Source organism: Gopherus evgoodei, chromosome 6 (genome assembly GCF_007399415.2).
Source record: "Gopherus evgoodei ecotype Sinaloan lineage chromosome 6, rGopEvg1_v1.p, whole genome shotgun sequence".
NCBI classification, from domain to species: Eukaryota; Metazoa; Chordata; order Testudines; family Testudinidae; genus Gopherus; species Gopherus evgoodei.
This window is the reverse complement of record NC_044327.1, coordinates 124,319,636-124,346,785: the sequence shown is the minus strand read 5'-3', so window position 1 is coordinate 124,346,785 and position 27,150 is coordinate 124,319,636. Positions and strand designations below refer to the sequence as shown.

The 27,150-nt window shown below is 48.9% G+C and overlaps 1 protein-coding gene across 1 annotated transcript in view; it reads right to left on the bottom strand.

The window, feature by feature from the left end:
• Nucleotides 1-27,150, bottom strand: part of PSTPIP2 (proline-serine-threonine phosphatase interacting protein 2) — a 62,089-nt gene continuing 34,939 nt past the window's right edge. The window contains exons 4-16 of the mRNA XM_030567989.1: nt 26,098-26,175; nt 23,787-23,821; nt 12,277-12,383; nt 10,685-10,747; nt 9,971-10,069; nt 9,252-9,297; nt 8,101-8,180; nt 4,447-4,545; nt 3,924-4,020; nt 3,441-3,525; nt 2,494-2,528; nt 1,773-1,830; nt 1-1,285 (exon numbers count right to left, since the gene is read on the bottom strand). Coding sequence (XP_030423849.1) covers nt 1,781-1,830; nt 2,494-2,528; nt 3,441-3,525; nt 3,924-4,020; nt 4,447-4,545; nt 8,101-8,180; nt 9,252-9,297; nt 9,971-10,069; nt 10,685-10,747; nt 12,277-12,383; nt 23,787-23,821; nt 26,098-26,175 — 874 coding nt within the window. The 3' untranslated portion in view covers nt 1-1,285; nt 1,773-1,780. The remainder of the gene's footprint in view (nt 1,286-1,772; nt 1,831-2,493; nt 2,529-3,440; nt 3,526-3,923; nt 4,021-4,446; nt 4,546-8,100; nt 8,181-9,251; nt 9,298-9,970; nt 10,070-10,684; nt 10,748-12,276; nt 12,384-23,786; nt 23,822-26,097; nt 26,176-27,150) is intronic.

Here is a 27,150-nt window from a genome sequence, read left to right as displayed (position 1 = left end):
GAGTGCCCTGCTGGGAGCGGGCTCCGCCCTCCGTCTGCCCCAGCTGGTGCCAGGTCTGTAGCAAGCCTGGCAGAGCAGCCCGCATCCTTCCCACCCCACCGACTGAAGCGGTGTGGAGCCCTCCCAGCAGGCGGCGTGGCGGAAGGCCTGGCCATCCCCCTTTTCTCTCCCCTCCTTCTCCCTCCTCGGGGCATGTCTGCAGCGCCGGGAGTCCCCTGAACTCGTGCTCCAGCTGCCCCACAGGTTTTTTTCTTTTTTTCTTTTGTTTGCGCTTGGGGCAGAAAAAAAGCCAGAGCCGGCCCTGGTGGCGGGGAGCTGAACAGCAGCAAGCCCTGCCTTCAGATGTAGTTCTCCGGAGGGCCAGCTCATGTCCTCCTGTTATTCAAGAATGGAGGGGTCACCAGCCTGGACCTGCAAGGATGGTTCTGTATTGTACTGCTGTGCCACAGCAGAACCAGGGAAGGGTGGTAGGTAACTACTGAAGGGCCATAACTTGTTCACCTTCCTCTCATCAGAACCCATATTGAAGTCAACAGACCATTCATGTAATCCAAACAGGCTCCTGAAGAGTGATAGATAGAGACAGGATATGAATCAGCTTCTTCCAACATCACTGCGTAGCCTGGAGCCAATGCACAGTACAGCCATATAAATACCTCTTGAGTTCTAACTCTCAGCATTGCCATGGGTAAGCAGTCTAATGAGCACTCCCACAATTAGGGCTAGGCTATGATCGTAATCAGCCTAGTGAAAATCCAGCATACCAGACCAAAACCTTACTTTGACCTGTGTGCTATGGCCAAAGCCCTGCACAGGATTCCCATTGGCAGCACTATGGCGGCACATGTGAATTCTCAGTCGTCATGGTGAGAAGAGATTCCTTTTTTTAAAATCCTTTAGAGTCTTCCACACAGAAGTTTGCACATCACAAAGAACTGTCACCAACACCAGAACACAAGCCTCTCTTATTGATAGGGGAGATTCTATTGGTTCAGCAAATATTATTCAGAGATTCAATGTCCTCCTTTCTGACCTCGAAATTAGGACATCAGCCCTTGTAGATTGTCGCCGTGAAGGAAGAGGGACCTTGTTGGACCTCGTGTGGATCCTCAAAACATACAAAATATCCTAGAGTTTTAAAATATTTTTTAAAAGAAGAAACAGTTCCATGCTGTGTCACTGTGCCCGATGCTGGAATTACAACTGAATACACCGTCTCTGACGGGTGGCTCAGACGACTAATTTTTGCACTCAGTGGCATTACTGGGCAAGCAGCTTTGAGACCCTGGAGAAGAGGATGGAATTGTAAGAGTCAATATTTCAGTGAAAGAAATGTAGACAGAATCAAATGTACTGATGGGGGGAAATGCAGCCAGCTAACTCATCCAGTCCCCCTCCCAACCTATGCAGGATTGTTCCACTACAGCGCTGTGTAGTGCTTTTTTAGCATGGCTTTTAAAATACCAAAGAATAGGACCTCCAATTCTACCCATGAGAGACTGTGCAGCATGTCAGTCTGCACAAGTGTGACGTGCACTAACTGAGCCGTGTGGACCCTGCTGACACACACTAAAAGTTCTCTAGTGAGCATTGACTTAGTACTGTTTGAAACTGGACTACATTAACTCGCACTAGGGACCTCTGAGTGCACACTAGCAGGGTCTCCACGGGGCAGTTACTGCGCAACATGCTGGTGAGGTCTAGGCCCTACACCCCCCTGGCGTGACTAACGCAGGCCCCAAGTAATTCCTTTTAAGAATGAAAATACTTACAGCTCATGCTACTGATGTATTAAACTGTAACCATCAACCGTAGCATAATCAGGGTCACCTATAATATAGAGATCACAATAGTAACACTTAGCTACTACATAGTACTTTTCATCCATAAAGCTCAGACCACTTAACAAAAAAGGAGGTTGCTAGCATTATCCCATTTTTACAGATGGGGAAACGGAAGCAGACAGAGAGAAAGCGCTTGATCTGGGTAACCCAACAGGAAGTGACAGAGCCAAGAACAGAAGCCAGGTCTTCTGAGTCCCAGTCCAGGGCCCTATCTACTAGGCCACATTGCTAATAATAAAATCAATGCTTCCCAAGTAGAGAAGAGCCCAAGCTGCAGCCTTCAGGTCCAGATCTTGCCTTTCTCAAAGTTCAAGACTGTCCATTTCCAGGACTTTGGTTGGAACCTCTTGCTGGGTGAACTTCTGGCCCCATTGAAATCAGTGGCAAAACTCCAATTGACTTCAATGGAGCCATGATGTCACCCTCTATTTCTAACAGAAGCTTACAGGTGTCCAGAACAACATTTTTAGAGATATCCATGGTTAGAATGATATGGGGAATATGAGAATCAGGCAAGCTCGCCAATATTTACATGGCAGTGGAATTACACACAGAACCTGCAACTCCTGCAAAATTGAAATACAAAGAGGATTGCACAAAAAAAATGCTTTAAAATGTGTGATTTCTAGAATGACTTGGTGTAACTCACCTGGCCCACTCGCAGGAATTGGTAACGGCCCCCTCCTGCACAAAAACAAACAAGACAACACTTGTCTCCTTGCCGCGAAATGATCTGATTCTTTCATATTATTCAATTCTTGCACAGCCCCACATGGCATTTCTGGTAGATTGTGAGTGCTGAGAACTTTGGTTGGTTTGAGGTTTGCAATGTCCCAGTTTCAAAGTGTGCCGTATTATTAATCTCCTGCAATGTCATCAGCAACGGACAAGACGCAAGAACCAGGCAGCCCCTGTCCCACCAGAATGTAGTTTTTGTGGTGGGGTGGGGAAGAAAAGCCACAGCCCTTCACAGGATGAACCATGGGGCTTCCTTCATGCACAAATGTGCCATCATTTAGTTCAGTATTCCAACCCCAGCCATCAGGGAGTCATTATTGTGACTGACTCCAACTGCAAAGCAGCCATGGACACTAGTCTTCAGCGATGACAAGGATGCTCTCAGTTCCTTTTCTCTCCCCACAGCAGACCCGTTCACTCCCCTCTTTGGTCAGCAGATTCCCTTGCTCTCCCAGTGCAGCTGATTTAGGTTCTCTCCTTTGCCCACGTGGGCATGTGTTCTTCGATGATCCAGCCCTCCCCAGACAGACGTGGGGAGAAGGGAGCCATGCCAGGAATGCAGGAAGGTTTCCAGCAGCAGAGGTGGGCTAGGGAGCAAAGGAGGTGGCAAACCAGTGCCCAAGATCTCAGAGGGTTTCCTGGTACAGAGGGGGACTCAATCCAGGCAAAATTCCCAACCTGCCCTGCCTCCCCGCTGACCACATACCCCAGCCCCCAACTTCTATGGGACCCTGAAAGAGCCTAAGATCCAAACAGTTCTGAAAGACTTAAAGAAGCAACACCCATTTTTAACCTATAGGTTCCCAATAGCCAGGCCATTACTTTTATTTGGTTTGTGTTGGGTTTGTTTGGTCTTACCTCCCTATCCCAGGTGCTGGGGCCTGATTTCTCATTGTAGTTGCATTTCTTTGTGTGTTATAGTAATTTTCATAGACCACAGGACCTGGAGGATTGGAAATACAAGTCAGCTGTAAAAAATGTTTTTTTGTGAGCCGTTGGCATGCAATGTACAGCATCACATCTGCACAATGCGAGATGCAAATTCCTTCTTCAGCTCCATCCCTTCCACGCTGAAAAAACTGTATTATTAGAAACCAAAACCTACAGAAACGAGGTTCAAGTTCTCTTCAGGGTCTGGTGGCAATTGCCTGCTATCCCGGTGCAAGGATGCCACTCTAGAAACATGCTTCATTTTGAGACCAACACAGAACCAGAACCGTCAAGCGCGCTTACTTTCTGCGCCAAGCTTTGTTTAATAAAACCCATAACCTTACTAGAGCTGAGAAGCTGTACAGAATGCTGATGGCCACACTGCTTAGAAAACCCACATCAAGCAGTTACCTGGGGGCACACTTCCGGTTTTACGGAAATTTACAAAAAATTCAATATCCTTCTCAATGCTGCACATTTCTAGACTCCTGCGGGTTTCTTCATATCGCTGTAAAAAGAAAACAAAAAAAGGTTGTTTTTTTTTAAAAGCATAAAGTGCAGAAACAAGAATTAATTCGTCTTTCTGGAAGGAGAAAGGATATATTTTGCATCAGCAAAATAAGTGTCAGTAATCTAAGAGGTGAAAATCTTGGCCCCAATAAAAGCAACGGGAGCTTTTGCCATTGACTTCATTGGAGCCAGGATTTCAAATCCTCTTCCACACTATTGACTGGGTGTTTGTTATTGCTATCTGCTGGATTATCTATGAGAATATCAAAGCAAAAGCTGTGTGCAGACCACCCTATCGGAGCTAGCTTGAAGATAGCAAACACAGGTGGCAATAGCGGTGAAGACAGTGCAATGCGAGGGAAGAACCTTCCCCTTCTGCTCGGCAAATAGAAGGTTTGGAAGGCCTTGGGTTTTTTGGACCTACCTCATCACTCCGGACGCACTCCTGAGAGAGCTGGTTAAGGTGCAGCCACAGTGCATTGCGGAAGTAGTTTATCCGTTCAGACTCCTGGGTCTCAAAGAACTGAAGAGATACAGGGAGGCAAGTCAGGGTATGTTAACAAAATAACTAACGGCCATGTTCCCAGCCAGCTGGGATTAATTGTGGAAGTTGGAGAAGGAGAAGACATACATCATCTAGGCAACCTCCCTGCCAATACAGGTTTGGGCCACATGGGCCACATACTACTGCTTTGCTAGTCCTGTTTACAGATGTTCTAAGCAATGACCTGACCTTGGGTCTAACTTCACCACTTCTTGGCACTTTGGCCATAATCTCCCCTCTCTAGGGGAGTCTATCCTATCTTTGTATGGGGCTGGACTTAGTCTAACGAGTCTTTTCCATCTCTAACTGCTACCATCCTTTATTCTTTATGAGAAAAATAGATTAACAGCCAACATTACATGGTATTAAACAGAAGCCTGCATCAAGGCAGGATCCACCAGGTGCAGCTGGTCCCGGCACTCTGCTCCATCAGGATTTGCACATTTTCTGAAGGGACCCCTTCTCCTCAAGATGGGTCTTCAACTTTCCCTCTGGCCCCAACTCATCCACACACAACCCGCCTTAAGTGAGATCATGCCTGAAACATCAGATGGCCAAAAACTGCATGCTAATCTTAAAAGGGAAGCCTAGGCAGGTTATTGGGTCCTGTTGCACCACGGTGGGAGGACTGATTCCAGATGCTGACACCTGCGGATGGTGAGGAGGCTAGCCAGCTTGCCAATGCACTGTTTGGTCACCCCTTGATTTAGTGATCCCAAGCCACTGCTCTCATCCCTACACCCAGACCTACACCCACGTTTGGGTCATTCCGATAGGCATGGAACAGTCTGGATGCTCCTCAGAGCCCAAACCTTCGGAAGTCTGCCCTTCGATATGTATTCATTCCATCAGGAAGAGTCCTTTTCACATTTCCACAGCTAACAAGCAACCTCTCACCAAGAGCACACATTTAATTGGCAGGACAATGGACCTGCAGCAGAACTCCCGCCTAATCAACACAACCCGACTGATTTGAGGAAGTGAATCTTTGTTTCCCACTCCTCACTATCAGCCGATGGGTTTTCATTACCTTGAGCCATTGACAAGTTTTGGATGGGCAAAGCACACACAGGCAGGTCATTTCATTTTAAAAAACCAAAGCAAAATGGAAGAACGAGCAGTGATATTTTTGAAAGGGGTCAGCACTAGGGAATGGGCTGAGCTGAACTCATAATACCACCTCCCTTTTAGAGCCCTTTTTAATCGAGAGGTCGCAGAGCACTGTACAAAGGACATCAGTATCATCATCCCTATTTTATAGATGGGAAACTGAGACACAGCGCAATGGCATGACGTGCCCGAGGTTACCCAGTAGGCCAGTGTCAGAGAAGGGAATAGAACCCAGCTGCTCTGCCTAGAACAGCAGTGTCACCGACAGAAAATTCAATATACTGATGCTAAAGCAACGTGACAGGATCATAGGTGTGTCGGAAACCTCAAGATTTGCCCAAGATGATGCACAGAGTTCTTGGCTGAACTGGGAACAGAACTTAGATGTGAGTCTCGGTCTGGTGCCATCCATCTCTCTCTCTCTCTCTCTCTCTCTCTCTCTCTCTCTCTCAACGTAAATGCATGTGGTGCTTTAGAAGCAAAGGGCCTGATTCTCCTCTCACTGACATATGTTATGCTGGTGTAGGAGCTACTCCTGATTTTATACCAGTCTCAGGCCTGGTCTACACTACGAGTTTAGGTCGAATTTAACAGCATTAAATCAAATTAACCCTGCACCCATCCACACAACGAAGCCATTTTTGTCAACAAAAAGGGCTCTTAAAATCGATATCTGTACTCCTCCACGAAGAGGGAACTAGCACTGAAATCGACATTGCCGGTTGGAATTAGGGTTAGTGCAGATGCAATTTGACAGTACTGGTCTCTGGGAGCTATCTCACAGTGCACCATTGTGACCGCTCTGGGCAGCAATCTGAACTCGGATGCACTGGCCAGGTAGACAGGAAAAGCCCCGTGAACTTTTTAATTTCATTTCCTGTTTGCCCAGCATGGAGCGCTGATCAGCACAGGTGACCATGCAGAGCTCATCAGCACAGGTGACCAGGCAGTCCTAGAATCGAAAAAGAGCTCCAGCATGGACCGTATGGGAGGTACTGGATCTGATCGCTGTATGGGGAGATGAATCCGTGCTATCAGAACTCCGTTCCAAAAGACGGAATGCCAAAACAACCGCCCTCCCCTCCCCGCTTTGATCTCTGCTTGCAGAGGCAATAAAGTCAGTGTTGTTTCAAATTCATGCATTCTTTATTCCTTCATCACACAAATGGGGGGATAACTGCCAAGGTAGCCCGAGAGGGGAGGGAGAGGAGGGAAGCAACAGGTGGGGTTGTTGTAGGGGCATCCCCTAGAATGGCATGCAGCTCATCATTTCTGGGGGATGTTTGGGGCTCTGACCCGGAGCAGCTGCTTGTCTCTCTGGTTCTTTAGTAGGCTTGCCTGATATTCTAGGCAGCACTGATCTCCATTAGACAAAACTTAAAGAAGAGAATGACCTAGGGAGTCACTCCCATTTTTGTCCAGGCACCCCCGACCAACCTCACGGAGGCCGGCCAGAAGCACCCAGGAATGGGCTCCATGCTTGCTGTGCTATAGCGTCTGCTCGGACAATCCAGGGAAAAGGGAGCGAAAGACTGTCCGCTGTTGTTTTCACAGAGGGAGGGTTGACTGATGACATTTACCCATAACCACCCGCGTCAAATTTTTGGCTCCATCAGGCATTGGGAGCTCAACCCAGAATTCCAATGGGCAGCAGGGACTGCAGGAACTGTGGGATAGCTACCACAGTGCACCACTCCGAAAGTCGACGCTTGCCACGGTACTACGGATGCACACCGCTGAATTAATGTTCTTAGTGTGGATGCATGCACTTGACTTTATACAGTCTGTTCCCAAAAACCGACTTCTGTAAAATCAGAATATTTTGTAGTGTAGACATAGCCTTAGTGAGAGGAGAAACAGGCCAAACATCCCTGGCTGAGAGGGTTTGCAGTATAAGGTAAGATATGACCTGACAAGGAGTGCCATCAAGCCTCAGGGAAAGACCAAAGGTTACAGAAATAAGACCATGCAGCTTGTTTCTTTGACTAGAATGTGGAAAGAGTTTATGGGCTCCTCAGAGAAATAAACTAATAAAGGCAAATCTCAATCTCCCTAAGCCTGTCCATCATTGTATTAAATAAGCTAAGGTTCCGTCCAGTAGATGGCAGCACTTTGCATACAAAGACTCCAGCACAAAAAATGCCACTATTTTGCACACTGACACTTGAAGGCTTTCCAATATATTTCCCTTCTTTTAAATGCCAGTTTTGGGGGCTTTGTATCCACGCACCAAGAGGCAGGGACATGCAAGTTTAATTGGGAAGTATCTTGAAGTTTTACCAACAAGGAAAAAGAAGAGGCTAACTGTGGTTCCTCACTAGCATTGGCAATGAAGGAAATGAAATCCCAATCTCAGAGATAGAGTGTTTCAGCATTAAGATCCTCCATTATCTCTAGGATGAATGGCAAGCTTTGGTGTGTTACCTCGCAGGCTTTGGTGTGTTCATTCTGCCATTCTTCTCTGATCTTCTCAAGCGCACCAACATTCAGCTGGTATTGTCTGTCTGATAGGGAAATCCAACAGCAATTTGATCACATGTATAACACACAGGTCTGGATGCATGAAAGACTCAGGTAAACAATTTTAAACCATGATCAGAATATGTTGGACCCTGGGTTTAATTTGGGTTTAGAGCATGTGAAATGAGTTGAAACTCATTTCACAGGATCAAATTGTTTAAACTCATTTCACAGGATCAAATTGTTTAAATTATAAACACAGACACTTTCACCTAGAAAAGCGAAGATCTTTCAACCAGTTCTAAGTAGTAGCTGCTCTTAACTGTTAAAAGAAAATCAAATAAAAATAGAATATTTCAGTTACATCATGTCATATTATGACATGACAGCAGTTGTAGTGACTATTAAGCACTACTTTCATGGACATGTCATGAAAGAACATTATAAAAATATTCAAAACTCAAAATACTAAAAACAATATTTTGAAATTCCAAAATGAAATAATGAAATTTCAAAACAAAAATTCCCAAAACTGAAACTTTTGAGAAATTCCATTTGGTGGGAAATTTCAAAAATATCTGTTTTCATTTTGAATCAGAACAAAAAGAAATTCTGAGGTGTTAACATTTTCTGCAAACCACGAAGTCCAAGTTGCAGCCAGTTCTAGTCCAGACAATGCCGCACAAACAAGAAACTCTTGACATTTTCCAAGACAAACATATTCCAAAATGGAAATATTTTTATTTCAAAATATCTGCTGAAATATTTGTCACAATCAAATAAAACTGTTATTCCAAAATTATTCCCAGTATGACAAAAATGGCATTTTCCATCAAAAAAAGTTTTAACTAAACATTTCCAACCAGCTCTAGCTGGGACATTGTCTCATCACAAGGAGACAATGAGCCATCAAGACATAACATTTGACTCCCTGGGGCAAATGTATCCAGCATATAACTGTGCGACCCACTGTTTTAGGAAAGGGAGGTCTATGCCATTCACCCCAATAGAGCACTTGTGCAATGGGTTCCCCTCCATCCCATCCCCTACCTGAAGCCCCCAGCGTGTCCCAGCCCCTCCAAATGTAACAGATACTCCACATTATCAGCACTCACCAGAATCTTCCAGAGCTGACTTGCTCTGAGCCAACTTTACAAACAGCTGAAAAACAGAAAGATAAAGAGGTCATTGTGAGACAACAACCCAACCCACAAACACCTCATTTCTATCCTGAAAATCCATCCTTAACCAGCGGGTGAAGTCAAACCACCAACCCAGATTTTTTTTCCCCGCAAGCTCTGCGTCAATGATTCCTCATTGGCCTTCAGCTAGCTACCAAGCACCCAGAACCACCTCTGAACTCCTGGCAATTCCACTACCAGAGCCTCTATGCAGTGAAAGGGGGCTCTCCTGTGTAAATCCAATTGCAGGTTCAGGGTTGCTGTTGGCAGGTTTCTTAGAAATTTTAGCCGCTATCTTGAGTTCTAAAATGACTATAACAGGGCTCAAAAAAGAACTAGATAAGTTCATGGAGGATAGGTCCATCAATGGCTATTAGCCAGGATGGTGTCCTTAGCCTTTGTTTGTCAGAGGCTGGGAATGAGCAACAGAGAATGGATCACTTGATGATTCCCGGTTCTGTCCATTCCCTCTGGGACACCTGGCATTGGCCACTGTCGGAAGACAGGATACTGGGCTAGATGGACCTTTGGTCTGTCCCAGTATGGCCGTTCTTATGTTCTTAATGTTATTTTTTCCTGGAGGTGATTTAGTGGTTGAACAGTACCTAAAGCAGGACAGGAAAAGTGCCTTCCTTTCACCATCCCTGTGTTACCTTTTCTTGTTGCTTTTGTGTTACAAGGTTTGCATTGCGGTGCACGGCCTGTTCTGCTTCATCTTTATCCCTGCATCGCTGCTCATACAGCCTCTTTGCCTAGGAGAAAGCTGGGTATGTAAGTGAGTAGGAAATGCAAAACACCACACACTCACTCAACTGTTGGATCAAATCCTGCACTCAGGTTAAGGATTCTATAGAATCTGCCACATATATTATTGGAACTTCAGTTCAATATCCTGCCTCTGGTAGCCACCAACATCTGATGCTTCAGAAGAAGACAAGCCCCTCAAATGAAGGCAGCCAGCTGTTCAATGCTGCATATGTAAGGACACCTTTCCTTCCTGACCCGAGATCCATTTATGTCCTGAAGCATGAGATTTGATCACCCTCATCACAGCCTGAATAACACAGCTGGCCCCACATTCATTTTCCTCCCACATTCTTTGCATTTGCTCTGTGGCTCCTAGTCTGCCTGCCACTCGACAGGTGCAGAACAAAAATACAGTAAATACAAAGACAATGAAAAGATTTGGTGGCTTAGTCAGCTTCAGTGCTTGGACACAGGACGTGTGCTCATGCAAACACCATTACCACTGTTTAACCATTCAAACACAAAACTATTGTAGGTAACACAGGCAGTGCTATATTTCTAATGTGCCTGCATGTTACAGATCTGTGGTCTGTAAGAACCACATGATAGGGGCCACTTACCTCCACTGTTTTCTTATACTGCAAATTCCTATTTTTATGAATAGCATCCATTACAAGCTCTATCTGTGAAGGGAACAACACTTGCATTAGTGCACCATCCAGCCCCAGGAGCGCTGCAAGGACGAAAGCTGCTGAGGAGCTTAGTGGCTAAGGCAGTCACCTTGATAGGTTCCCAGTTCAAGTCCTGTCTTGTGTGTGTCAGACAACATCTCAGCAATGTGAGACCAGCAAATCTCATAATGATATATTGCATCACATGACTAACACCCTTCCTGACTAGGGTCCTACCAAATTTACAGCCAGGAAAAATGCGCCACGGACCATGAAATCTGGTCTCCCCCCGTGAAAGCTGGTCTTTTGTGTGCTTTTACCCTATGCTATACAGATTTCACGGGGGGAGACCAGCGTTTCTCAAATTGGGGGTCCTGTCCCAAAAGGGAGTTGCAGGGGGGTTGCAAGGTTATTTTAGAGGGGGGGTGGTCATGGTATTTCCACCCTTACTTCTGCGCTGCCTTCAGAGCTGGGCTCCTGGCCAGCCACCGCTGCTCTCCAGCTGCACAGCTCTGAAGGCAGCGCCACCACCAGCAGCAGCGCAGAAGTAAGGGTAGCTGTATTGCAACCCCCCCCCCAACTCCTTTCTGGGTCAGGTTCCCTACAATTACAGCACCCTGAAATTTCAGATTTAAATAGCTAAAATCATGAACGTTATGATTTTCTAAATCCTGGGACCATGAAATTGACCAAAAAGGAACGTGAATTTGGTAGGGCCCTATTCATGAGGTCTGGCAACATGGGTGAGCCCTCTCCCTCCTGTTTGGTATAAACGTTAACTATTGTTATCCTTCCTTTTACAGACAGAGGACAAACTAAAACACAGAGGAGTTAAGTGTCTTGGCCCAAAGTCCCAAAGGAAAGAGTCGGGAACAGAACCCAGCTTTCCTGGATCCTGCACATAATACAGCCTAGTAAGGGCTTGATTTTCAGATGTGTTCCAGCCCACAGTGAGAAAAAAGGCAACTAGTGGGGACCGTGTGTGTCTGAAAACCTGGCCATAGACCACAGCTGCCCCATTAAAATCAATTGTACATTGTAAAGATCACTTGCCAAGACCTGAAGCTCAGGGAGCAGAAAGGCCCCAGGCACAGCTTTCGATGGGAAGAAAATACGAAAATGATCTATTTTTCCTAAAAAGAAGCATAGGACCCCAAAGGCAAACACATGCAGCATGAATGAGGAAGTTGTAAATCACTGCACTCATGCACGCTGATGCAGTTACAGCATTTAAGAATGAACTCTGGACTTCCCAGAGCAGCAGGGAGTTCATGGGTGAGGGAAAGGGAGGGACAGAGAAAGAAAACCCTCACCCCAGCATCCAGCATATACACGGAACTGGAAATTTAGCACACTTGCAAACTTCCAGTAAAGCTTGGGCTCTCTCTCAGCTCCCCGGTCCAGGTGTAAAGCTAAGAAACTGGCCGTTTGGGGTCATTAAAGATCCCACAGCACCATTTGCAGAAATCAAAGTTTTAATCTTGGCATTCTGGCCAGTTTCCAGCTCACAGAATCACGCGATGCCTTCCCAAATTCCTGACCTTTTTCCGATGAAGTTTTTGCTTTTCCCGGAAGTCCTCCATCTTCCTTGCCTCTTCTCGAAGGGTCTGGGCCAGCTGAATGTGACTCTGCCCTACACCATCAACTTCTGCAAGTGAGGGAAAAAAACAAAAACCCACATGCTCACAAAGATTGTCTTGACTGGAGTCACTTGTGTTATCTAACACACAACATTAGGCGGCATTTCCAGAACATCTTCTCTGAGAGTTTCAACTAGAGCCAGGCCAAGTTCTCCAGGCAAATGGCAATCATCTGGGGTGTGGGAGACAGGTTCAAATCCCCTCTCTGCCTGATGTGGAAAAGACACTTTAATGGAGGTCTCCCACATTGTAGGTGAGTGCCCCAACTCCTGGGTATGGGATAGCCTACTGTGGGGCTTTCTCAATCTCCTCTGTTGAAACTGTTACTGTGTAGAAAATACATGAATAGTCACTGGGCCAGAGAGAGAGAGAGAAAGTGAGACTAACTCAACAGCTGGTGATTGGAGCACTTACCTGGCAGACCCAAGTTTGTATCCCTGGCCAACAGGGAAGTTGTTTGGTGACTCTAACCCTTCGTTTCCTTTGCTTTTTATGTGGACAAAGTGCCTGGAAATGAACCAGTTCATTCTGGGTTGAACAAAACATTTAGTTCAACTCACAGTGACATTTTTGTGGATTTTTTTCAGATTCGGTCTGAATGTTTTTGTTTGTTTTTTGTAAGTGCCAATAAACTGAAAAATCAGTTATTTGCCCAGCTTTAGCTGCACCATGCTTCACAGACATCAAACGCTTAAAACATTCCTGTAAGGTAGGTCAGCCTATTGTGCCCACTTTACAGATCGATAAGCTGAGGCACAGAAACAGGTGAAGGACTAGATTTAGATTTAGATAACGACAACAGTTAACTTGAGTTACTCCTCTCAAGTTAGCCTAGCTCAAGCAAGAGCAGCCACACACTGCAAAACAACACTCAAGATCTGGTTAACAATGCAGAGCCACTGCATTAGCAGAGTGATAAGCTATGCTAAAAATTGAGCTGTAGCCAGGAGTGGTGTCCCCACTACATTACTCAAGCTTCACCCCATGCCCTCTCACAGGCCAGCTAAATGGCACCATCTAACTCAGCTAGAGATTTTTGTATATGAACAAGAGTGCAGTTGGGGGCAACACTTGAGATGTACCTCAACCTGCGGTGAACACCAGCCCTTTCGTGCGGTGTCCATGGATTTGGAAGGGCCCCATTTGAAACACCTAGCACCTGATTTTCAGAGGCTTTGAGCACCCACTGATGGACCCTGAATCAGAAAAGAAAAGACTCAAGATTGGTTTCATTTTACTATGGATCCCCGTGACTAGGTATTGGCCTTGCCTGGGGTTAGAGGTCACCTGGCTTACAGATGAAAGCTTTGTTTTGTCCCACAGGGCACTATATAGAACTACACCCAGAACTCCAACAACTGACAGCTTCTGTTCAAGGCTTCCAGGACTGGAAGAGTTGGGGGCGCAACAGGTCAGGATCCTGGCAGAGTTGTGTGGGAGGTTAGGGTAAGACTCGAGCTGCGCCTCGCGAGCGGCTCTTTAATGTGTCTCCTGCGGCTCTTTGCAACCCACAATATTAAATCACTGTGTCATTTAATTCTTAATCAATCAGGATGCTTTTCCTATGTCATTAAACTAATTAAGTTATTAACTTGTACTAAGTTATCAACTTATTTGCTGTGAGATTAACTATCTATATATAAACTAAATATTTCCCTGTCGTGCTGGTTAAATATGAATAGTGCTATAGTAAATGAAACAGTGAAGTCACATGATTGTGGCTCTTTTGGGCAATGTTGATCAGTAATTTGGCTCCTGGCCCACTGAGGTCCCTGTATCACTGCTTTAGGCTGATGAACAAAACAGCTTGGGGTGTACCACAAAGGCTGGGTTTTAACTGACATAACTTGATGTCATTGTTTTCAAGTGAATTGCTGCCCCCCTAGATTTTTCAACCAGGAAAATGCTGAAAAGCCAGCATGCTACATGACAGCAGCACTAGCCTCTACCAAGACATTACAATGAGCTGGCTTGGTTGTGTGCACACCACTGCCCTCTATTGGATGCAATCAGCATTGTGCATCTGTGTGTCATAGGTAGGGCCCTACCAAATTCATAGCTGTGAAAAACACATCATGGACCATGAAATCAGACCTCCCCCATGAAATCTAGCTATTGGAGGGGCTCCTACTGTTCAGCTGCTCCAGCTACTAGTCCGCCGGCCTGGAAAGGGATGGGACTTCCTCTTCCCCTGCATGGCCACTCTCGGGGGGAGATCAGACCCACCTCTGGGTACCTCCCCTGGCTGCAGGAAGCTCTGTGGCTGTACCTTCTGAGCCCAGCTCTGGAGACAGTACAGAAGTGAGGGTGGCAATCCCATGACCCCCTATAAAAGCTTTGTGGCTCCCCCCATAAAAGACGGTTACTCATCTTTGTAACTGTTGTTCTTCGAGATGTGTTGCTCATATCCATTCCAATTAGGTGTGCGCGCGCCGCGTGCACGTTCGTCGGAGACTTTTTACCCTAGCAACACTCGGTGGGCCAGCAGGTCGCCCCCTGGAGTGGCGCCGGTATGGCGCCTGATATATACCCCTGCTGGCCCGCCCGCTCCTCAGTTCCTTCTTACCGGCTACTCCGACAGTGGGGAAGGAGGGCAGGTGTGGAATGGATATGAGCAACACATCTCGAAGAACAACAGTTACAAAGGTGAGTAACCGTCTTTTCTTCTTCGAGTGCTTGCTCATATCCATTCCAATTAGGTGATTCCCAAGCCTTACCTAGGCGGTGGGATCGGAGTGAGACGTTGCGGACTGTAAAACCGCTGCGCCGAAAGCGGCATCATCTCTAGCTTGCTGGACCAGTGCATAGTGTGATGTGAAGGTGCGCACAGAAGACCAGGTGGCCGCATGGCAGATTTCCTGTATGGGGACATGAGCCAAAAACGCGGCCGACGAAGCCTGAGCCCTGGTAGAATGGGCAGTAAGGGCCCCCGTTGGCACGCGGGCCAAGTCGTAACATGTCCTGATGCAGGACGTGACCCAGGATGCGATACGCTGGGAGGAGATTGCCATGCCTCTCATGCGTTCCGCTACTGCCACAAACGATTGTGGTCGGAAGGGTTTAGTTTAGTTTTCTCAATATAGAATGCGAGAGCCCTTCGGACATCCAAGGAATGGAGCTGTTGCTCTCTTCGGGATGAATGCAGCTTTGGGTAAAAGATTGGCAGGAAGATGTCTTGGTTAATATGGAAGGCGGAGACGACCTTAGTGAGGAACGCCGGGTGCGGTCGCAGCTGTACCTTGTCCTTATGGAACACCATATACGGAGGGTCCACGGTCAGAGCCCGAAGCTCCGAGACTCGCCGAGCCAACGTGATAGCGACTAGGAAGGCCACTTTCCAGGACAGGTACAGCAGAGAGCATGTGGCTAAGGGTTCGAAGGGGGGCGCCATGAGCCTAGTCAAGACAAGGTTCAGGTCCCAAGTAGTGGTAGGCCATTTGACCTGAGGGTATAGTCGCTCCAGGCCCTTGATGAATCTTGACACCATAGGGTGGGAAAACACGGACTTGCCAGCCTCGCCTGGATGGAAGGTGGATATAGCCGCGAGATGGACGCACAGAGAGGAGATCGTCAAGCCCTGCTGCTTGAGAGACCACACATAGTCCAAAATGGTGGGGACTAGCACGGAGAGTGGGTCGTGGCCGTGCTGGTTGCACCAGCAGCAGAAGCGTTTCCATTTCGCTAGGTAGGTTGAACGCGTGGAAGGCTTCCTGCTGCCCAACAACACTTGTTGTACTGCATCAGAACAGCGCAACTCGGACTGGCTTAACCAGCCAGGAGCCATGCAGACAGATGGAGGGACTGTAGATCTGGATGGCGCATCCTGCCGAAGTCCTGTGTGATCAGATCCGGCCAAAGAGGTAGGGCAATTGGATTCGCCAGGGACAGATCGAGCAGCATGGTGTACCAAGGCTGCCGCAGCCAAGCCGGAGCGATCAGGATGAGGCGGGCCTTGTCTCTCCGGACCTTGATCAGGACTCGGTGGACGAGAGGGAAGGGTGGAAAGGCGTAGCAAAGACGTCCCGTCCACGGAATGAGGAACGCGTCTGACAGGGAGCCCGGGGAGCGACCCTGTAGAGAGCAGAACACCTGGCATTTCCCGTTCGATCTGGAGGCAAACAGATCTATCTGGGGAAACTCTCACCTCCGGAAAACGACATAGAGGACGTCTGGACGGATGGACAGAAAGGATCTGCTCAGGTGATCCGCAAGGGTGTTCCGCACTCCCGGGAAAAAGGAGGCCACTAGATGAATAGAGTGGGCTATGCAAAAGTCCCACAGACGTATTGCTTCCTGACACAGTGGGGAGGACCGGGTCCCGCCCTGCTTGTTGATGTAATACATGGCCGTTGTGTTGTCCGTGAATACCGTGACACAACGGCCGTGCAAATGGCGTTGGAATGTCTGGCATGCTAGGCGAACTGCCCGCAGCTCCCGCACATTGATGTGAAGAGTCAACTCTCTCTGTGACCATAGACCCTGTGTACGCAGGGTCCCCAGGTGCGCACCCCAGCCCAGCGATGACGCATCCGTCGTCAAGGACACTGAGGGCTGAGGGGCGTGAAATGGTAGGCCCGCACACACTTGGGAGGGCGTTGTCCACCAGCCTAGGGAACCGAGAACATTCGGTGGAATCGTTACGATTGTGTCTATGGCGTCCCTGCCCGGTCAATAGACCGACGCAAGCCAGGTCTGCAGCGGGCGCATGCGGAGTCTTGCATGCTTGGTGACGAAGGTGCATGCGGCCATGTGCCCCAGGAGAGCAAGGCACGTTCGAGCAGACGTGGTCGGGAAGGCCTGTAGGCTTGTGACCATGGACACTATGGCTTGGAATCGGTGCCGGGGGAGGCTGGCCGTCGCGAGGTTGGAGTCCAGCACTGCCCCAACTAACTCTATGCTCTGCGTAGGCACCAGAGTGGACTTGTCCGGGTTGATGGTCAAGCCTAGACTCGCAAACAGCTCTGTGATGATGGTGTTGTGCCCGGTCACCTGCGCCTCCGACGTGCCTCGAATGAGCCAGTCGTCGAGGTAAGGGAAGACATGGATATGACGACGGCGCAGGGCAGCGGCGACGACCGGCATACACTTGGTGAACACCCGGGGGACTGAGGAGAGCCCAAAGGGGAGGACCGCGAACTGGTAGTGGTCCTGATTTACCACAAAGCGAAGATACCGCCTGTGCGGGGGAAAGATCGCAATGTGGAAGTATGCGTCCTTCATGTCGAGAGTGGCGTACCAATCTCCGGGATCCAGGGAAGGAATGATGGTTCCTAAGGTTACCATGCGGAACTTGAACTTTTTGATGAATTTGTTCAGGCCTCGCAGGTCCAGGATGGGTCGAAGGCCCCCTTTTGACTTGGGGATTAAGAAGTACCGGGAATAAAACCCTTTGCCCCTTAGCTCCCGTGGCACCTCCTCTATAGCTCCAATGAGCAGGAGCTTGCGAACCTTCTGGATGATAAGTTGCTCGTGAGAGGGGTCCCTGAAGAGGGATGAGGAGGGAGGATGGGAGGGGGGCGGAGAAATAAACTGAAGATGGTAACCAAACTGCACCGTGCACAGGACCCAACAATCCAAAGTTAGCTGGGACCATGACGGCAGGAAGGGGCGGAGACGGGTGAGGAAATGAAGTGGATCCAGGGAAGGGATTGGTAAGCTGCTCTCGGGCGCACCTTCAAAAGTTCGCCTTGGGTCCCTGCGGTGGCTTGTCGGACCCGGAAGTGTTACCCCTTTGAGGACCTGACTGACGTCTACGGTTCGGCCGGCCTCGCCTCCGGTTGAAATCTTGTCTGGGGCGAGGCGGGGGGTAAGTGCGCTGATGGTAGGGGCGGAATGGCCTTCTCTGAGTCTGGGGCGTGTGCATTCCCAGTGAGCGCATGATGACCCGGTTATCCTTCAGGCTCTGTAGCCTGGGATCCGTCTTCTCAGAGAAAAGGCCCTGCCCATCGAATGGCAGGTCCTGAATCGTGTACTGTAGCTCCAGCAGTAGTCCGGAAGACTGCAGCCACGATATACGGTGCATGGCTACGCCCAATGCCAGTGTTCTTGCTACCAAATCTGCAGCATCTAAGGATGCTTGTAGCGAGGTCCTGGCGACCCTCCTGCCCTCTTCCAGGAGAGATGAAAATTCCTGGTGTGAGTCCTGGGGAAGCAGCTCTGTAAATTTGCCGACAGCCTCCCAGGTGTTGTGGCTGTAACGGCTCAGGAGGGCTTGCTGGTTCGCCACACGGACCTGAAGGCCTCCCGCAGAATAAATCTTGCGGCCCAGCAAGTCCATGCGCTTGGCTTCCCTGGATTTTGGCGCAGGAGCCTGTTGGCCGTGGCGTTCCCGCTCATTGACTGATTGTACCACCAAGGAGCAGGGAGCGGGGTGTACATAGAGGTACTCATACCCCTTGGATGGTACCATATATTTCCTTTCCACTCTGCGGGCAGTGGGTGGAATGGAGGTCGGAGACTGCCAGATGGTGTCCGCCTTCGCCTGGATCGACTTGATGAAGGGGAGGGCTACCCTGGTCGGTGCCTCTGCAGAAAGGATGCTTACCACCAGGTCCTCTACTTCCGGGACTTCCTCTACAGGAAGATTTATGTTCTGGACAACTCGCCTCAGAAGGTCCTGATATGCCCGGAGATCGATCGGCAGGGGGCCCTGATGAAGATGTGCCCGCTACCGCCTCATCTGGGGACGAGGAAGAAGACACCCCAGGGAGGAGTGGTTCCTGAACAGAAGCCTCATCCAGAGGGACCTCCACTTCCTAAGCCTCCTGCTGTGCCAGGGGATCCGTAGGGTCTTCCTCCATACCTGAGGGGGGAGGCCGGCTGACTGTGGCCTCTGGTGCACGATGCTCCGATTGGCCGGAGCGAGCGGGGCCCGAAGGTTTGCCCTGGGCTTGGTGGTATGCCCAGGGCGTCCAAAAGGACCATTGTGGTGGTCCCTGGTCCGGGCGGGCCTGAACATCCGAACCCCCATAAGAGGTGCTGTCCATACGGGAAGAAGCGGACGAGTGCCTTGAAGGCCATGGAGGAGCCGTCGATGACTGCGTCAGGCCTCTGCACATCCCGACGTCGCTGCGCGGTGCCGGCGAGCGGTACCGGGAATCATGGCAGTACCTCGATCTGGACCGGGACCTGCTACCAGCTCGGGAGGTCGACCGGTGCTGTATGCTGCCGTGCTGGGATCGGCTGCGGTAGGAACGTCGGTGCCGTGATCTAGACCGGTGCCGAGAGTAGTACGACGGCGACCGGGATCTTGAACGGTGCCGCGAATACGACCGGTGCCGCAGGTAGCGGTCCCGGGACTGCGAGCGGCGTCTGGATCTCGAGCAGCGATGCTGAGAGTGGTCCCTCGATCTGGAACGGGACCGATGCTCAGTACTGCCCGGCGAATGTGGCCACACCATGGCGGGCTTGCCCATCGATTGGAGAACCCGCACCGGTGGTGCCGGGGGTTGGGGCAACTCGGGCTCTGTCAGGGCGATGAGGTCGCGTGCAACGGAGAAGGTCTCCAGCGTGGAAGGCGCGACAAGGTCAACCGCTGTTCTCACTGGGGAGCTGAGATGCACCAGACTCAATGGTCCCTGAGGAGCCGGAGTTGACGGTGCGACGATGCTCTGTGCCGCGGTGGATGACGGTGCCGGGCGGTCAGGTTTGGAGGCACGCTCTGACTGCGGTGCAGTTGTAGGCACCGCAGGAGCCCTGTGCTTCTTGCTCCTTGGGGAGAGGGAGTGGTGCCGGTTAGGGTGCCGGGCCGGTGCCGAGCGGGAAGTTGAAGCCTTTGCCAGCGCCGGGCGGTCCGGAGCGGAGGCGACACTTGACCCCGGTGCTGGAGTCGGTGCCAACGGTGGGGGAGTCAGCGCTGCCTCCATCAGGATCTGCTTGAGGCAACTGTCCCGCTCTTTCTTCGTTCGGGGCTTGAACGCCTTGCAGATCCGGCACTTGTCCGCAAGGTGGGACTCGCCTAGGCACCTCAGGCAGGAGTCGTGCGGATCTCCTGTGGGCATCGGCCGATGACAGGCCGCACAAGGCTTAAACCCGGGTGAACCGGGCATGGGCCCCGGCACCGGGGGGAGGAAAAGGGGCGAACCCCCGATCCTCTGTATAACTATTTACAATTATACTTAACTAACTTTATAACTACAACTATTACTATAATTACAGAACTATATACACTATACTGTAGAAGAGTGAAACGCTAGGGAGGTGGAGAACGGCTAGCCGTGCTCCACAGTTCCAACGACCGACACGGGTGGTAAGAAGGAACTGAGGAGCGGGCGGGCCACCAGGGGTATATATCAGGCGCCATACCGGCGCCACTCCAGGGGGCGACCTGCTGGCCCACCGAGTGTTGCTAGGGTAAAAAGTCTCCGACGAACGTGCACGCGGCACGCGCACACCTAATTGGAATGGATATGAGCAAGCACTCGAAGAAGAACCTCCTTTTCGGTTAGAACCCACCATTACAACACCATGAAATTTCAGATGTAAACATCTGAAAACATGAAACTGACCAATTTTAAAACCCTCCAGCGGTGAAATTGATCAGAATGGACCATGAATTTGGCAGGTTCCCAGTCATGAGCAGGAGAGCTGGTCAGGGAGGAGGCTGACAAAACATTTTTTTTGTCAGAATTTGAAGATTTATCTAAATGTTTCACAGACACGGCTCGATTTCAACAACGTTATGACAGAAACTTGTCTGGTTTCCTGCCAGCTTCCCCATCTGGCTCCTCTGCAACCCAGCTGGTGGGCGGCTGGAGAGCTCGGCCTCCAGGGTCTGCAGCCCGCCTGGCAGACTGCCCGGAACCTGGGGCTCCATTCCGTTTGGCAGCAAATTTCAAAATTTCTGTTTTGGTTTCATTCTGACTCAGAAGCAAGTTTCGACATATCAAAAATCTCCCACAAAACGGAATTGCCTTTCCCTGCCCTGCTCTAACAAACCCCAGCTTGCTTGCAGTTCTAGCCACGACACGCCAAGTGCCTGCAATGTGCAGAGTAGTGACAAGCATGCTGTTCCTAGAGCACCACAGATTTCCGGCAACACTATTGTGTTGTTACATTCTTTCCAGCCTCTCTCACGTCTAACAATGCTGTGGGTGTTGAAATGCCAGCACTGCTATTCTTGCGCCACCAGCTTCCTCCCTTACAGAGCATCTGCCGGGAAAGAAACAGTTATCACGAAAATAACTGCACTGTCCACCTGGTGCCAGCCAGTTTTAAAATACACGTTAGGACCCCAAGGCTGCATTAGTGGCTCTATCAGGCCAGTTACTTCGAATTAACCTCAACTGTTTTTAAGAGACAAGTTTGTCTCTAGAAAGAGACTTCCAAGCTCTCCAGTAGTGGTTGGAAAGTGCTTAGAACAGAGCAGCATGAAGTACACCAAAAACCTTCCTGCAGGTTCAACTTTACTGTTTAATTCTCCAACCTGTCATTCCAGTTTTCTCTCTGGTGTAACATCACTGAAGTCGAGGGAGTTACCCCTGATTTTATATGATTGTTAAGTGGAAGGCCAATCAGGCCCATTGGACACACACAAGGAAAATAACTTAAAAGTATACAGCATGAGAGCTGGCCAAAACTTGGGGTTTCAGCTCACAAAAAATTTTGGTATTTTAGAATTTGGTTTCTCTCTGATATGGAATTTACCGATATATTTTGTAACTGACAAACCACAAAAACCTGCATCTGGGAAACACTGAAATGGGGCCTTTTGGATACATCCCTGCTATTCAAGGAGGGCAGCCCAGGGAGCCAGCTGGCCCAGGCGTCTGGAAGCCCTGGGCTCCTCAGCCCAGGCCATCTGCCTCAGAGCCACAGACACTGGAAGCTGGTTCCAGGAATTGCAGGCTCCCAGGTCTGCGGTGGGAAGCCTAGAAGCCCTGATGAGCCCCACCTAGAGCCAGGGCTCTAGGGCTTCTGGGCTCCTTGCTGTGGAGCTGGGAACTACACTGCTGCTAGACCCACAGCACCAAGCGTTTTCATATTCCTGGCTCCAAGCAGGAACCTGGAAGGCCTGACATGGTGGGGCTGCCCCAGAGTGGTAGCTGGAGCCCAGGCTCATGAGTTGTTGACTCCCTGTCCCGAACAGTCTGCGTGGTGAGATTGTCCCAGAGCTGTGGACCCTGGAACAAGGGCTTCCCAGCGCCCATCAGGAAAGCAGGCAGGTTTCCAGTAGAAAGCTCCCTGTGTCCCTATGAAAGTTTCATCTAACGTGTAATAGGGCTGGTTCAACACTTCAGTCTGCTGTATTGTTATTTTCCAACTAAACTTTGGTTTCATCAGAAAATTTCCAATCAGCTCTTCGCTGTAGTCTAACTAGTCTCTTTGATACGTGAAAGAAAAGTTTCCTGTCAGATCATGCCGCGTTGTTGTGTCCTGGGACCGACAAGGCTAGAAGAGAGACAAGGTGGATGAGGTAATATCTTTTACTGGGTCAGCTTCTGTTGGTGAGCGAGACCAGCTTTGGGGCTTATGCAAAGCTCTTCTTCTCATATTAGATCAGTTATTTCTCCAGTGTTAAAAATTAACCACCACAGTAAGCAAGTTCTCTTTTTCCACCACCAGACGAAGCAATACAATGAGCTGTTACATACAGGATGATAAGGGGTTAGGTGCAGGCTGGAAAAAGATACGAAATATTTGGGCCACGATAGAACAACCGAGCACAGCCACAAATGTAAATACAGCCAACCAGGAGGAGATATGAAGCTGAACAGAATGTAGAAGTGGAGGCACTTTAAATATAGCACCAATCCGTCTCCTACAAATCTCTTCTTAGAATCCCTGCACTTCCATCAAAGACATTAGACAAATCAAAAGCTCAAAACAGGGCGCGTGCTAAAACACACTGCTCAGCAAGTCAGTGTCCTTTCGGTCACATCCCTGCTCTTCTCCCCAGGACTTCATCGGATCTATTTAGATGTTTAGCTTCTCAGGAAACAAGCAAGCATAATGCAAATTACATTTTATTGGGGGGCAGGGGAGCTCTATGACTAACAGTGCTTCCAACTGAGGGGGGTTTTAAGCAAGTCACTTCATCTCTCTCTGGAACAACTCTCCAGTTCGTGAACCAGAGATTACACTTCCCTCTCTGATCTGCCCACAGGGAATCTTTGTGAGGCTTCACTGGTTAAGGTTTGTAAAATGCTTTGACGGTAACAGCGCTGTGCATTCTCTGATGGCACTACACTCCTAGAAGGTATGGAGTGGACGTAACTGCTAAGGAGACGAAAACAAACGAATGTCAAACGGGAATAGCTCACTGTATCCCTGATTTTACAGTCTATTTCCAAGGCAAATGACAGTACAGTTTGCCAACTTTTGCATACTCTTTTTTCAAACTGTCGTCCACAGTCACCAATGCAGCCGGATTTCTTGACAAATACAAAGAACGATGTTAAGCCGTTACTTACGTTGCTTAAAAACTTCAAGAGCTCTCTTCAGGGTGCTGAAAAACATAGGCACAGAGTTACAGGGTAGGTGATAGAACTGTCAGATTCCCCATGGCATGTAATGATGGCTTTGCTGACAGGGGCAAGATTCCCCCTTCGTTCTAACCTGGCAAGAGTTGATCCTTTTCATATGCTGCTCACACCCACTCAGTCAATCTTTCGAGATCATGTACACTAATGGGTTGTACGTGTACTTACACACACATGCACGTGCACATACATGCACGCGCGCACACGCACAGAGTCAGGCTCAAACGGAGATTTGGGCTTTTCACCATTCTGTCATTCAAGGACAAGACTTCATTCCCCTATACAGCAGCAGCACAGACGGTGGGAACAGGAGACACTATTGGACTAGATGATCTCCTGAGGTCCGTTCCAACCCTAATAATCTATGATTCTATGTAACATCACTACTATGCCAACCAACTGGGCAGTTCGAGATGACATTCCTGTGACACCCAGGGCAGTTTAACCCATGCTTATATTATCATCATCATCATTAATATTTGTTGGTATTATAGTAGGATCTAGAGGCTCCACCCAAGATTGGGTGCCACTGGCTTAGGCACCGTACATAAACACAGCCTCTTTCTGTGTTTAGGTTGGGGACTGCCTAGATAGACAAGATGGGCAAAGAAAGAGAGATGATCCCCATTTTACAGATGGAGAGCTGAGGTGCTCTGACGGACAAGACAAACTCCAAAGAACATAAAACTAGCTTGTTTGCTTTCATTCCACTTCCTTTTCTGTGACTGTAGCAAGGGTGGGCTGTAATCTAGCTAGCACATGTCACACTAGCAGTGTAGACCTGGTGGCACAGACTTCAGTGTGGGCCAGCCACCTATAGGAGACCCTGGGTAAGCATTTGGGTTGCTAGCCTGCCCTGACCTGGAGTATCACAGATTATTAGGATTGGAAGGGACCTCACGAGATCATCTAATCCAACCCCCTGCTCAAAACAGGACCAATCCCCAAATGGCCCCCTCAAGGATTGAACTCACAACCCTGGGTTTATCAGGCCAATGCTCAAGCCACTGAACTATCCCTCCCCTGCCTTTATCTGTACACTGCCCACAGCACCAAGCCACCCTGCCCCGGTCTGCAGACATGGGCTTACACTACGGCCCTGAATGTAGCTGGTAGAGGTGGTGGCTCAGGCTCAGAAGCCTAAGGTTCTGGTGGGGGCAGAGAGGAGGCTTCTAAGTGTGAGCTCCAGCTCAGGCCGTGACTTCAGAGTGCAGCTATTTTTATAGTGCTCGCGCAAACCCAAGTGTGGAGACCAGGGCTGGGAGGCTCGCTGCCCTGGGCTATGGAGACGTACCCACTGTTACCTGGCTAGCACAGATAGGCCTACCTGGGACAGAACTACACCTTCATTTGCAGTGTAGTCCTCGGGTACCCTAAGAGGAAAGCTGGAGCACAAAAGGCGGTGGAATTAACATAAAGAAAGCTAGCTCTATGTTCTCTTGCATTTGCAGCATCTTTCAGAGCATAGTAGGTTCAACCTAAACACCCCTTCACCACTTCTAACATACATATGTTGAAATGTGTCCTGTGAAATTGGAATCTTTTGGACAGTGAATTTCAGTGATGAAATGTAGAGGAGATCTTAGAATCATAGAAGATTAGGGTTGGAAGAGACCTCAGAAGGTCACCTAGTCCTACCCCCTGCTCAAAGCAGGATCAATCCCCAGACAGATTTTTACCCCAGTTCCCTAAATGGCCCCCTGAAGGATTCAACTCACAACCCTGGGTTTAGCAGGCCAGTGCTCAAACCACTGAGCTATCCCTCCCCCTGATAGAATTTCCATTCTATACAAAGCCCAGGTGCAGGAAGATGCAAGCAAGTCGAGAATACAGCCTTTCACACAGACACACACGGCAGCTTACGGAAGTGAAGGGACTTGCCCAAGGCCATGCATGAAGTCAGGAAGAGAACCCAGCTCTCACGATTCCCAGTCCTCTACACTAGACCACAACAGCAAGTGCTGACTTCCTTTAAGTAGTGCTAATTTCTGATAACAGGAAGTTGGTTTACTGGGATGCTAACATCAGAGAATTCCAATTATTGGCATGTCTCTCATATGCAAGAATCTGATTTTAGCCAGTCTTTTTCCAGTCAGATCAATACTAATTTCAGCCTCCTTCTGACTTGCACTCCCTTTTTTGGATTCAACATTACAGCCCCCTCCATCAGCTTTCCAAGTCAAGGTAGCTTTTGTTCTGAACACAAATAGGAATGAGAACACACACAAGGATCTAAACTTACTTCAATTCTGTCTGCCCACAGGGCTTCTTCTTTGTCAGGTTAATGAGCTCTTTGCCATATTTTTCTTCTATAGTTGCCCTGCAGTGGAAAGAGAGGAGGTTAGAAGAAACTCACATGCCACGCAGAGTCTGCGTGGTCCTTGCTAGAAGGGTAACGGCTGGAAGGAGATGGTGCTAAAATGAAACCTGGCTCCCAAACCAACTACACACAATCTGCACTGCCTCGTACTGCCATGCAGTGTCGAGCTGAGTGCTGACTTGGTCTAAGGGGTTGTGAAAGGGAGTTACCCACTCTACCAGGTCTGAACCACCAGAGGGCTAATAGCTGAGGTTTGGCCAAAAATGGAAATGAAGTATTGTGAATTTCACCCTTCCACCTCCCAGGTTTCCAGCCAGCTGCTACAGACAGGCTGCACATGGTTAGTCCAAAAGAGCAGCAGCTAAGATTATATTGTCGCTGTTTACCCAACAGACGCCCCCAAAATGCATTTTTCAGTGAAAAAAACCATCTGTCAAAACAAAACAAAAATCACCCAATGCTACTTGCGAGTTCCTGGCTCCCAGACCTGTGTTCAGACTCTGCCTCCTTTGAAGCTCTACGGACAGCTCTTCCTGTATTTGGGATTACCCTGGTGAAATTTATAAGGGCTACCTCTGTTAAGTGGATGGAAAATTTGGCCCTAAAGCTCCGGTGGGAGTTTTCCATGGATCAAGGTCTGTAAGGAATCTTTGGAATAAAAAAAAAAGTTTTAAAAACAACATCTGAAGCAGGACCTTAGTCTTGGAGTTTTTACCCACCAAGTCAGCTGTTAAATATGGCATGCCCCAGAGGCTACGTGGCACTTCTGAGATATCACACTAGCCTCTTCTCTCTGGAGGAAAACAAAATTCGAACCCATGGCTAGACCACAGAAATAGTGTTTGGTCACCTTATTCTAAGCCCGAATGGACATTTACAATTGCTATGAAATCAATACACATGCCGCCCCACGTGTATTAAAAATGTAAAGATCCACTGAAAATTAGGCAGCTATTTATATTTATCCTAATGCCT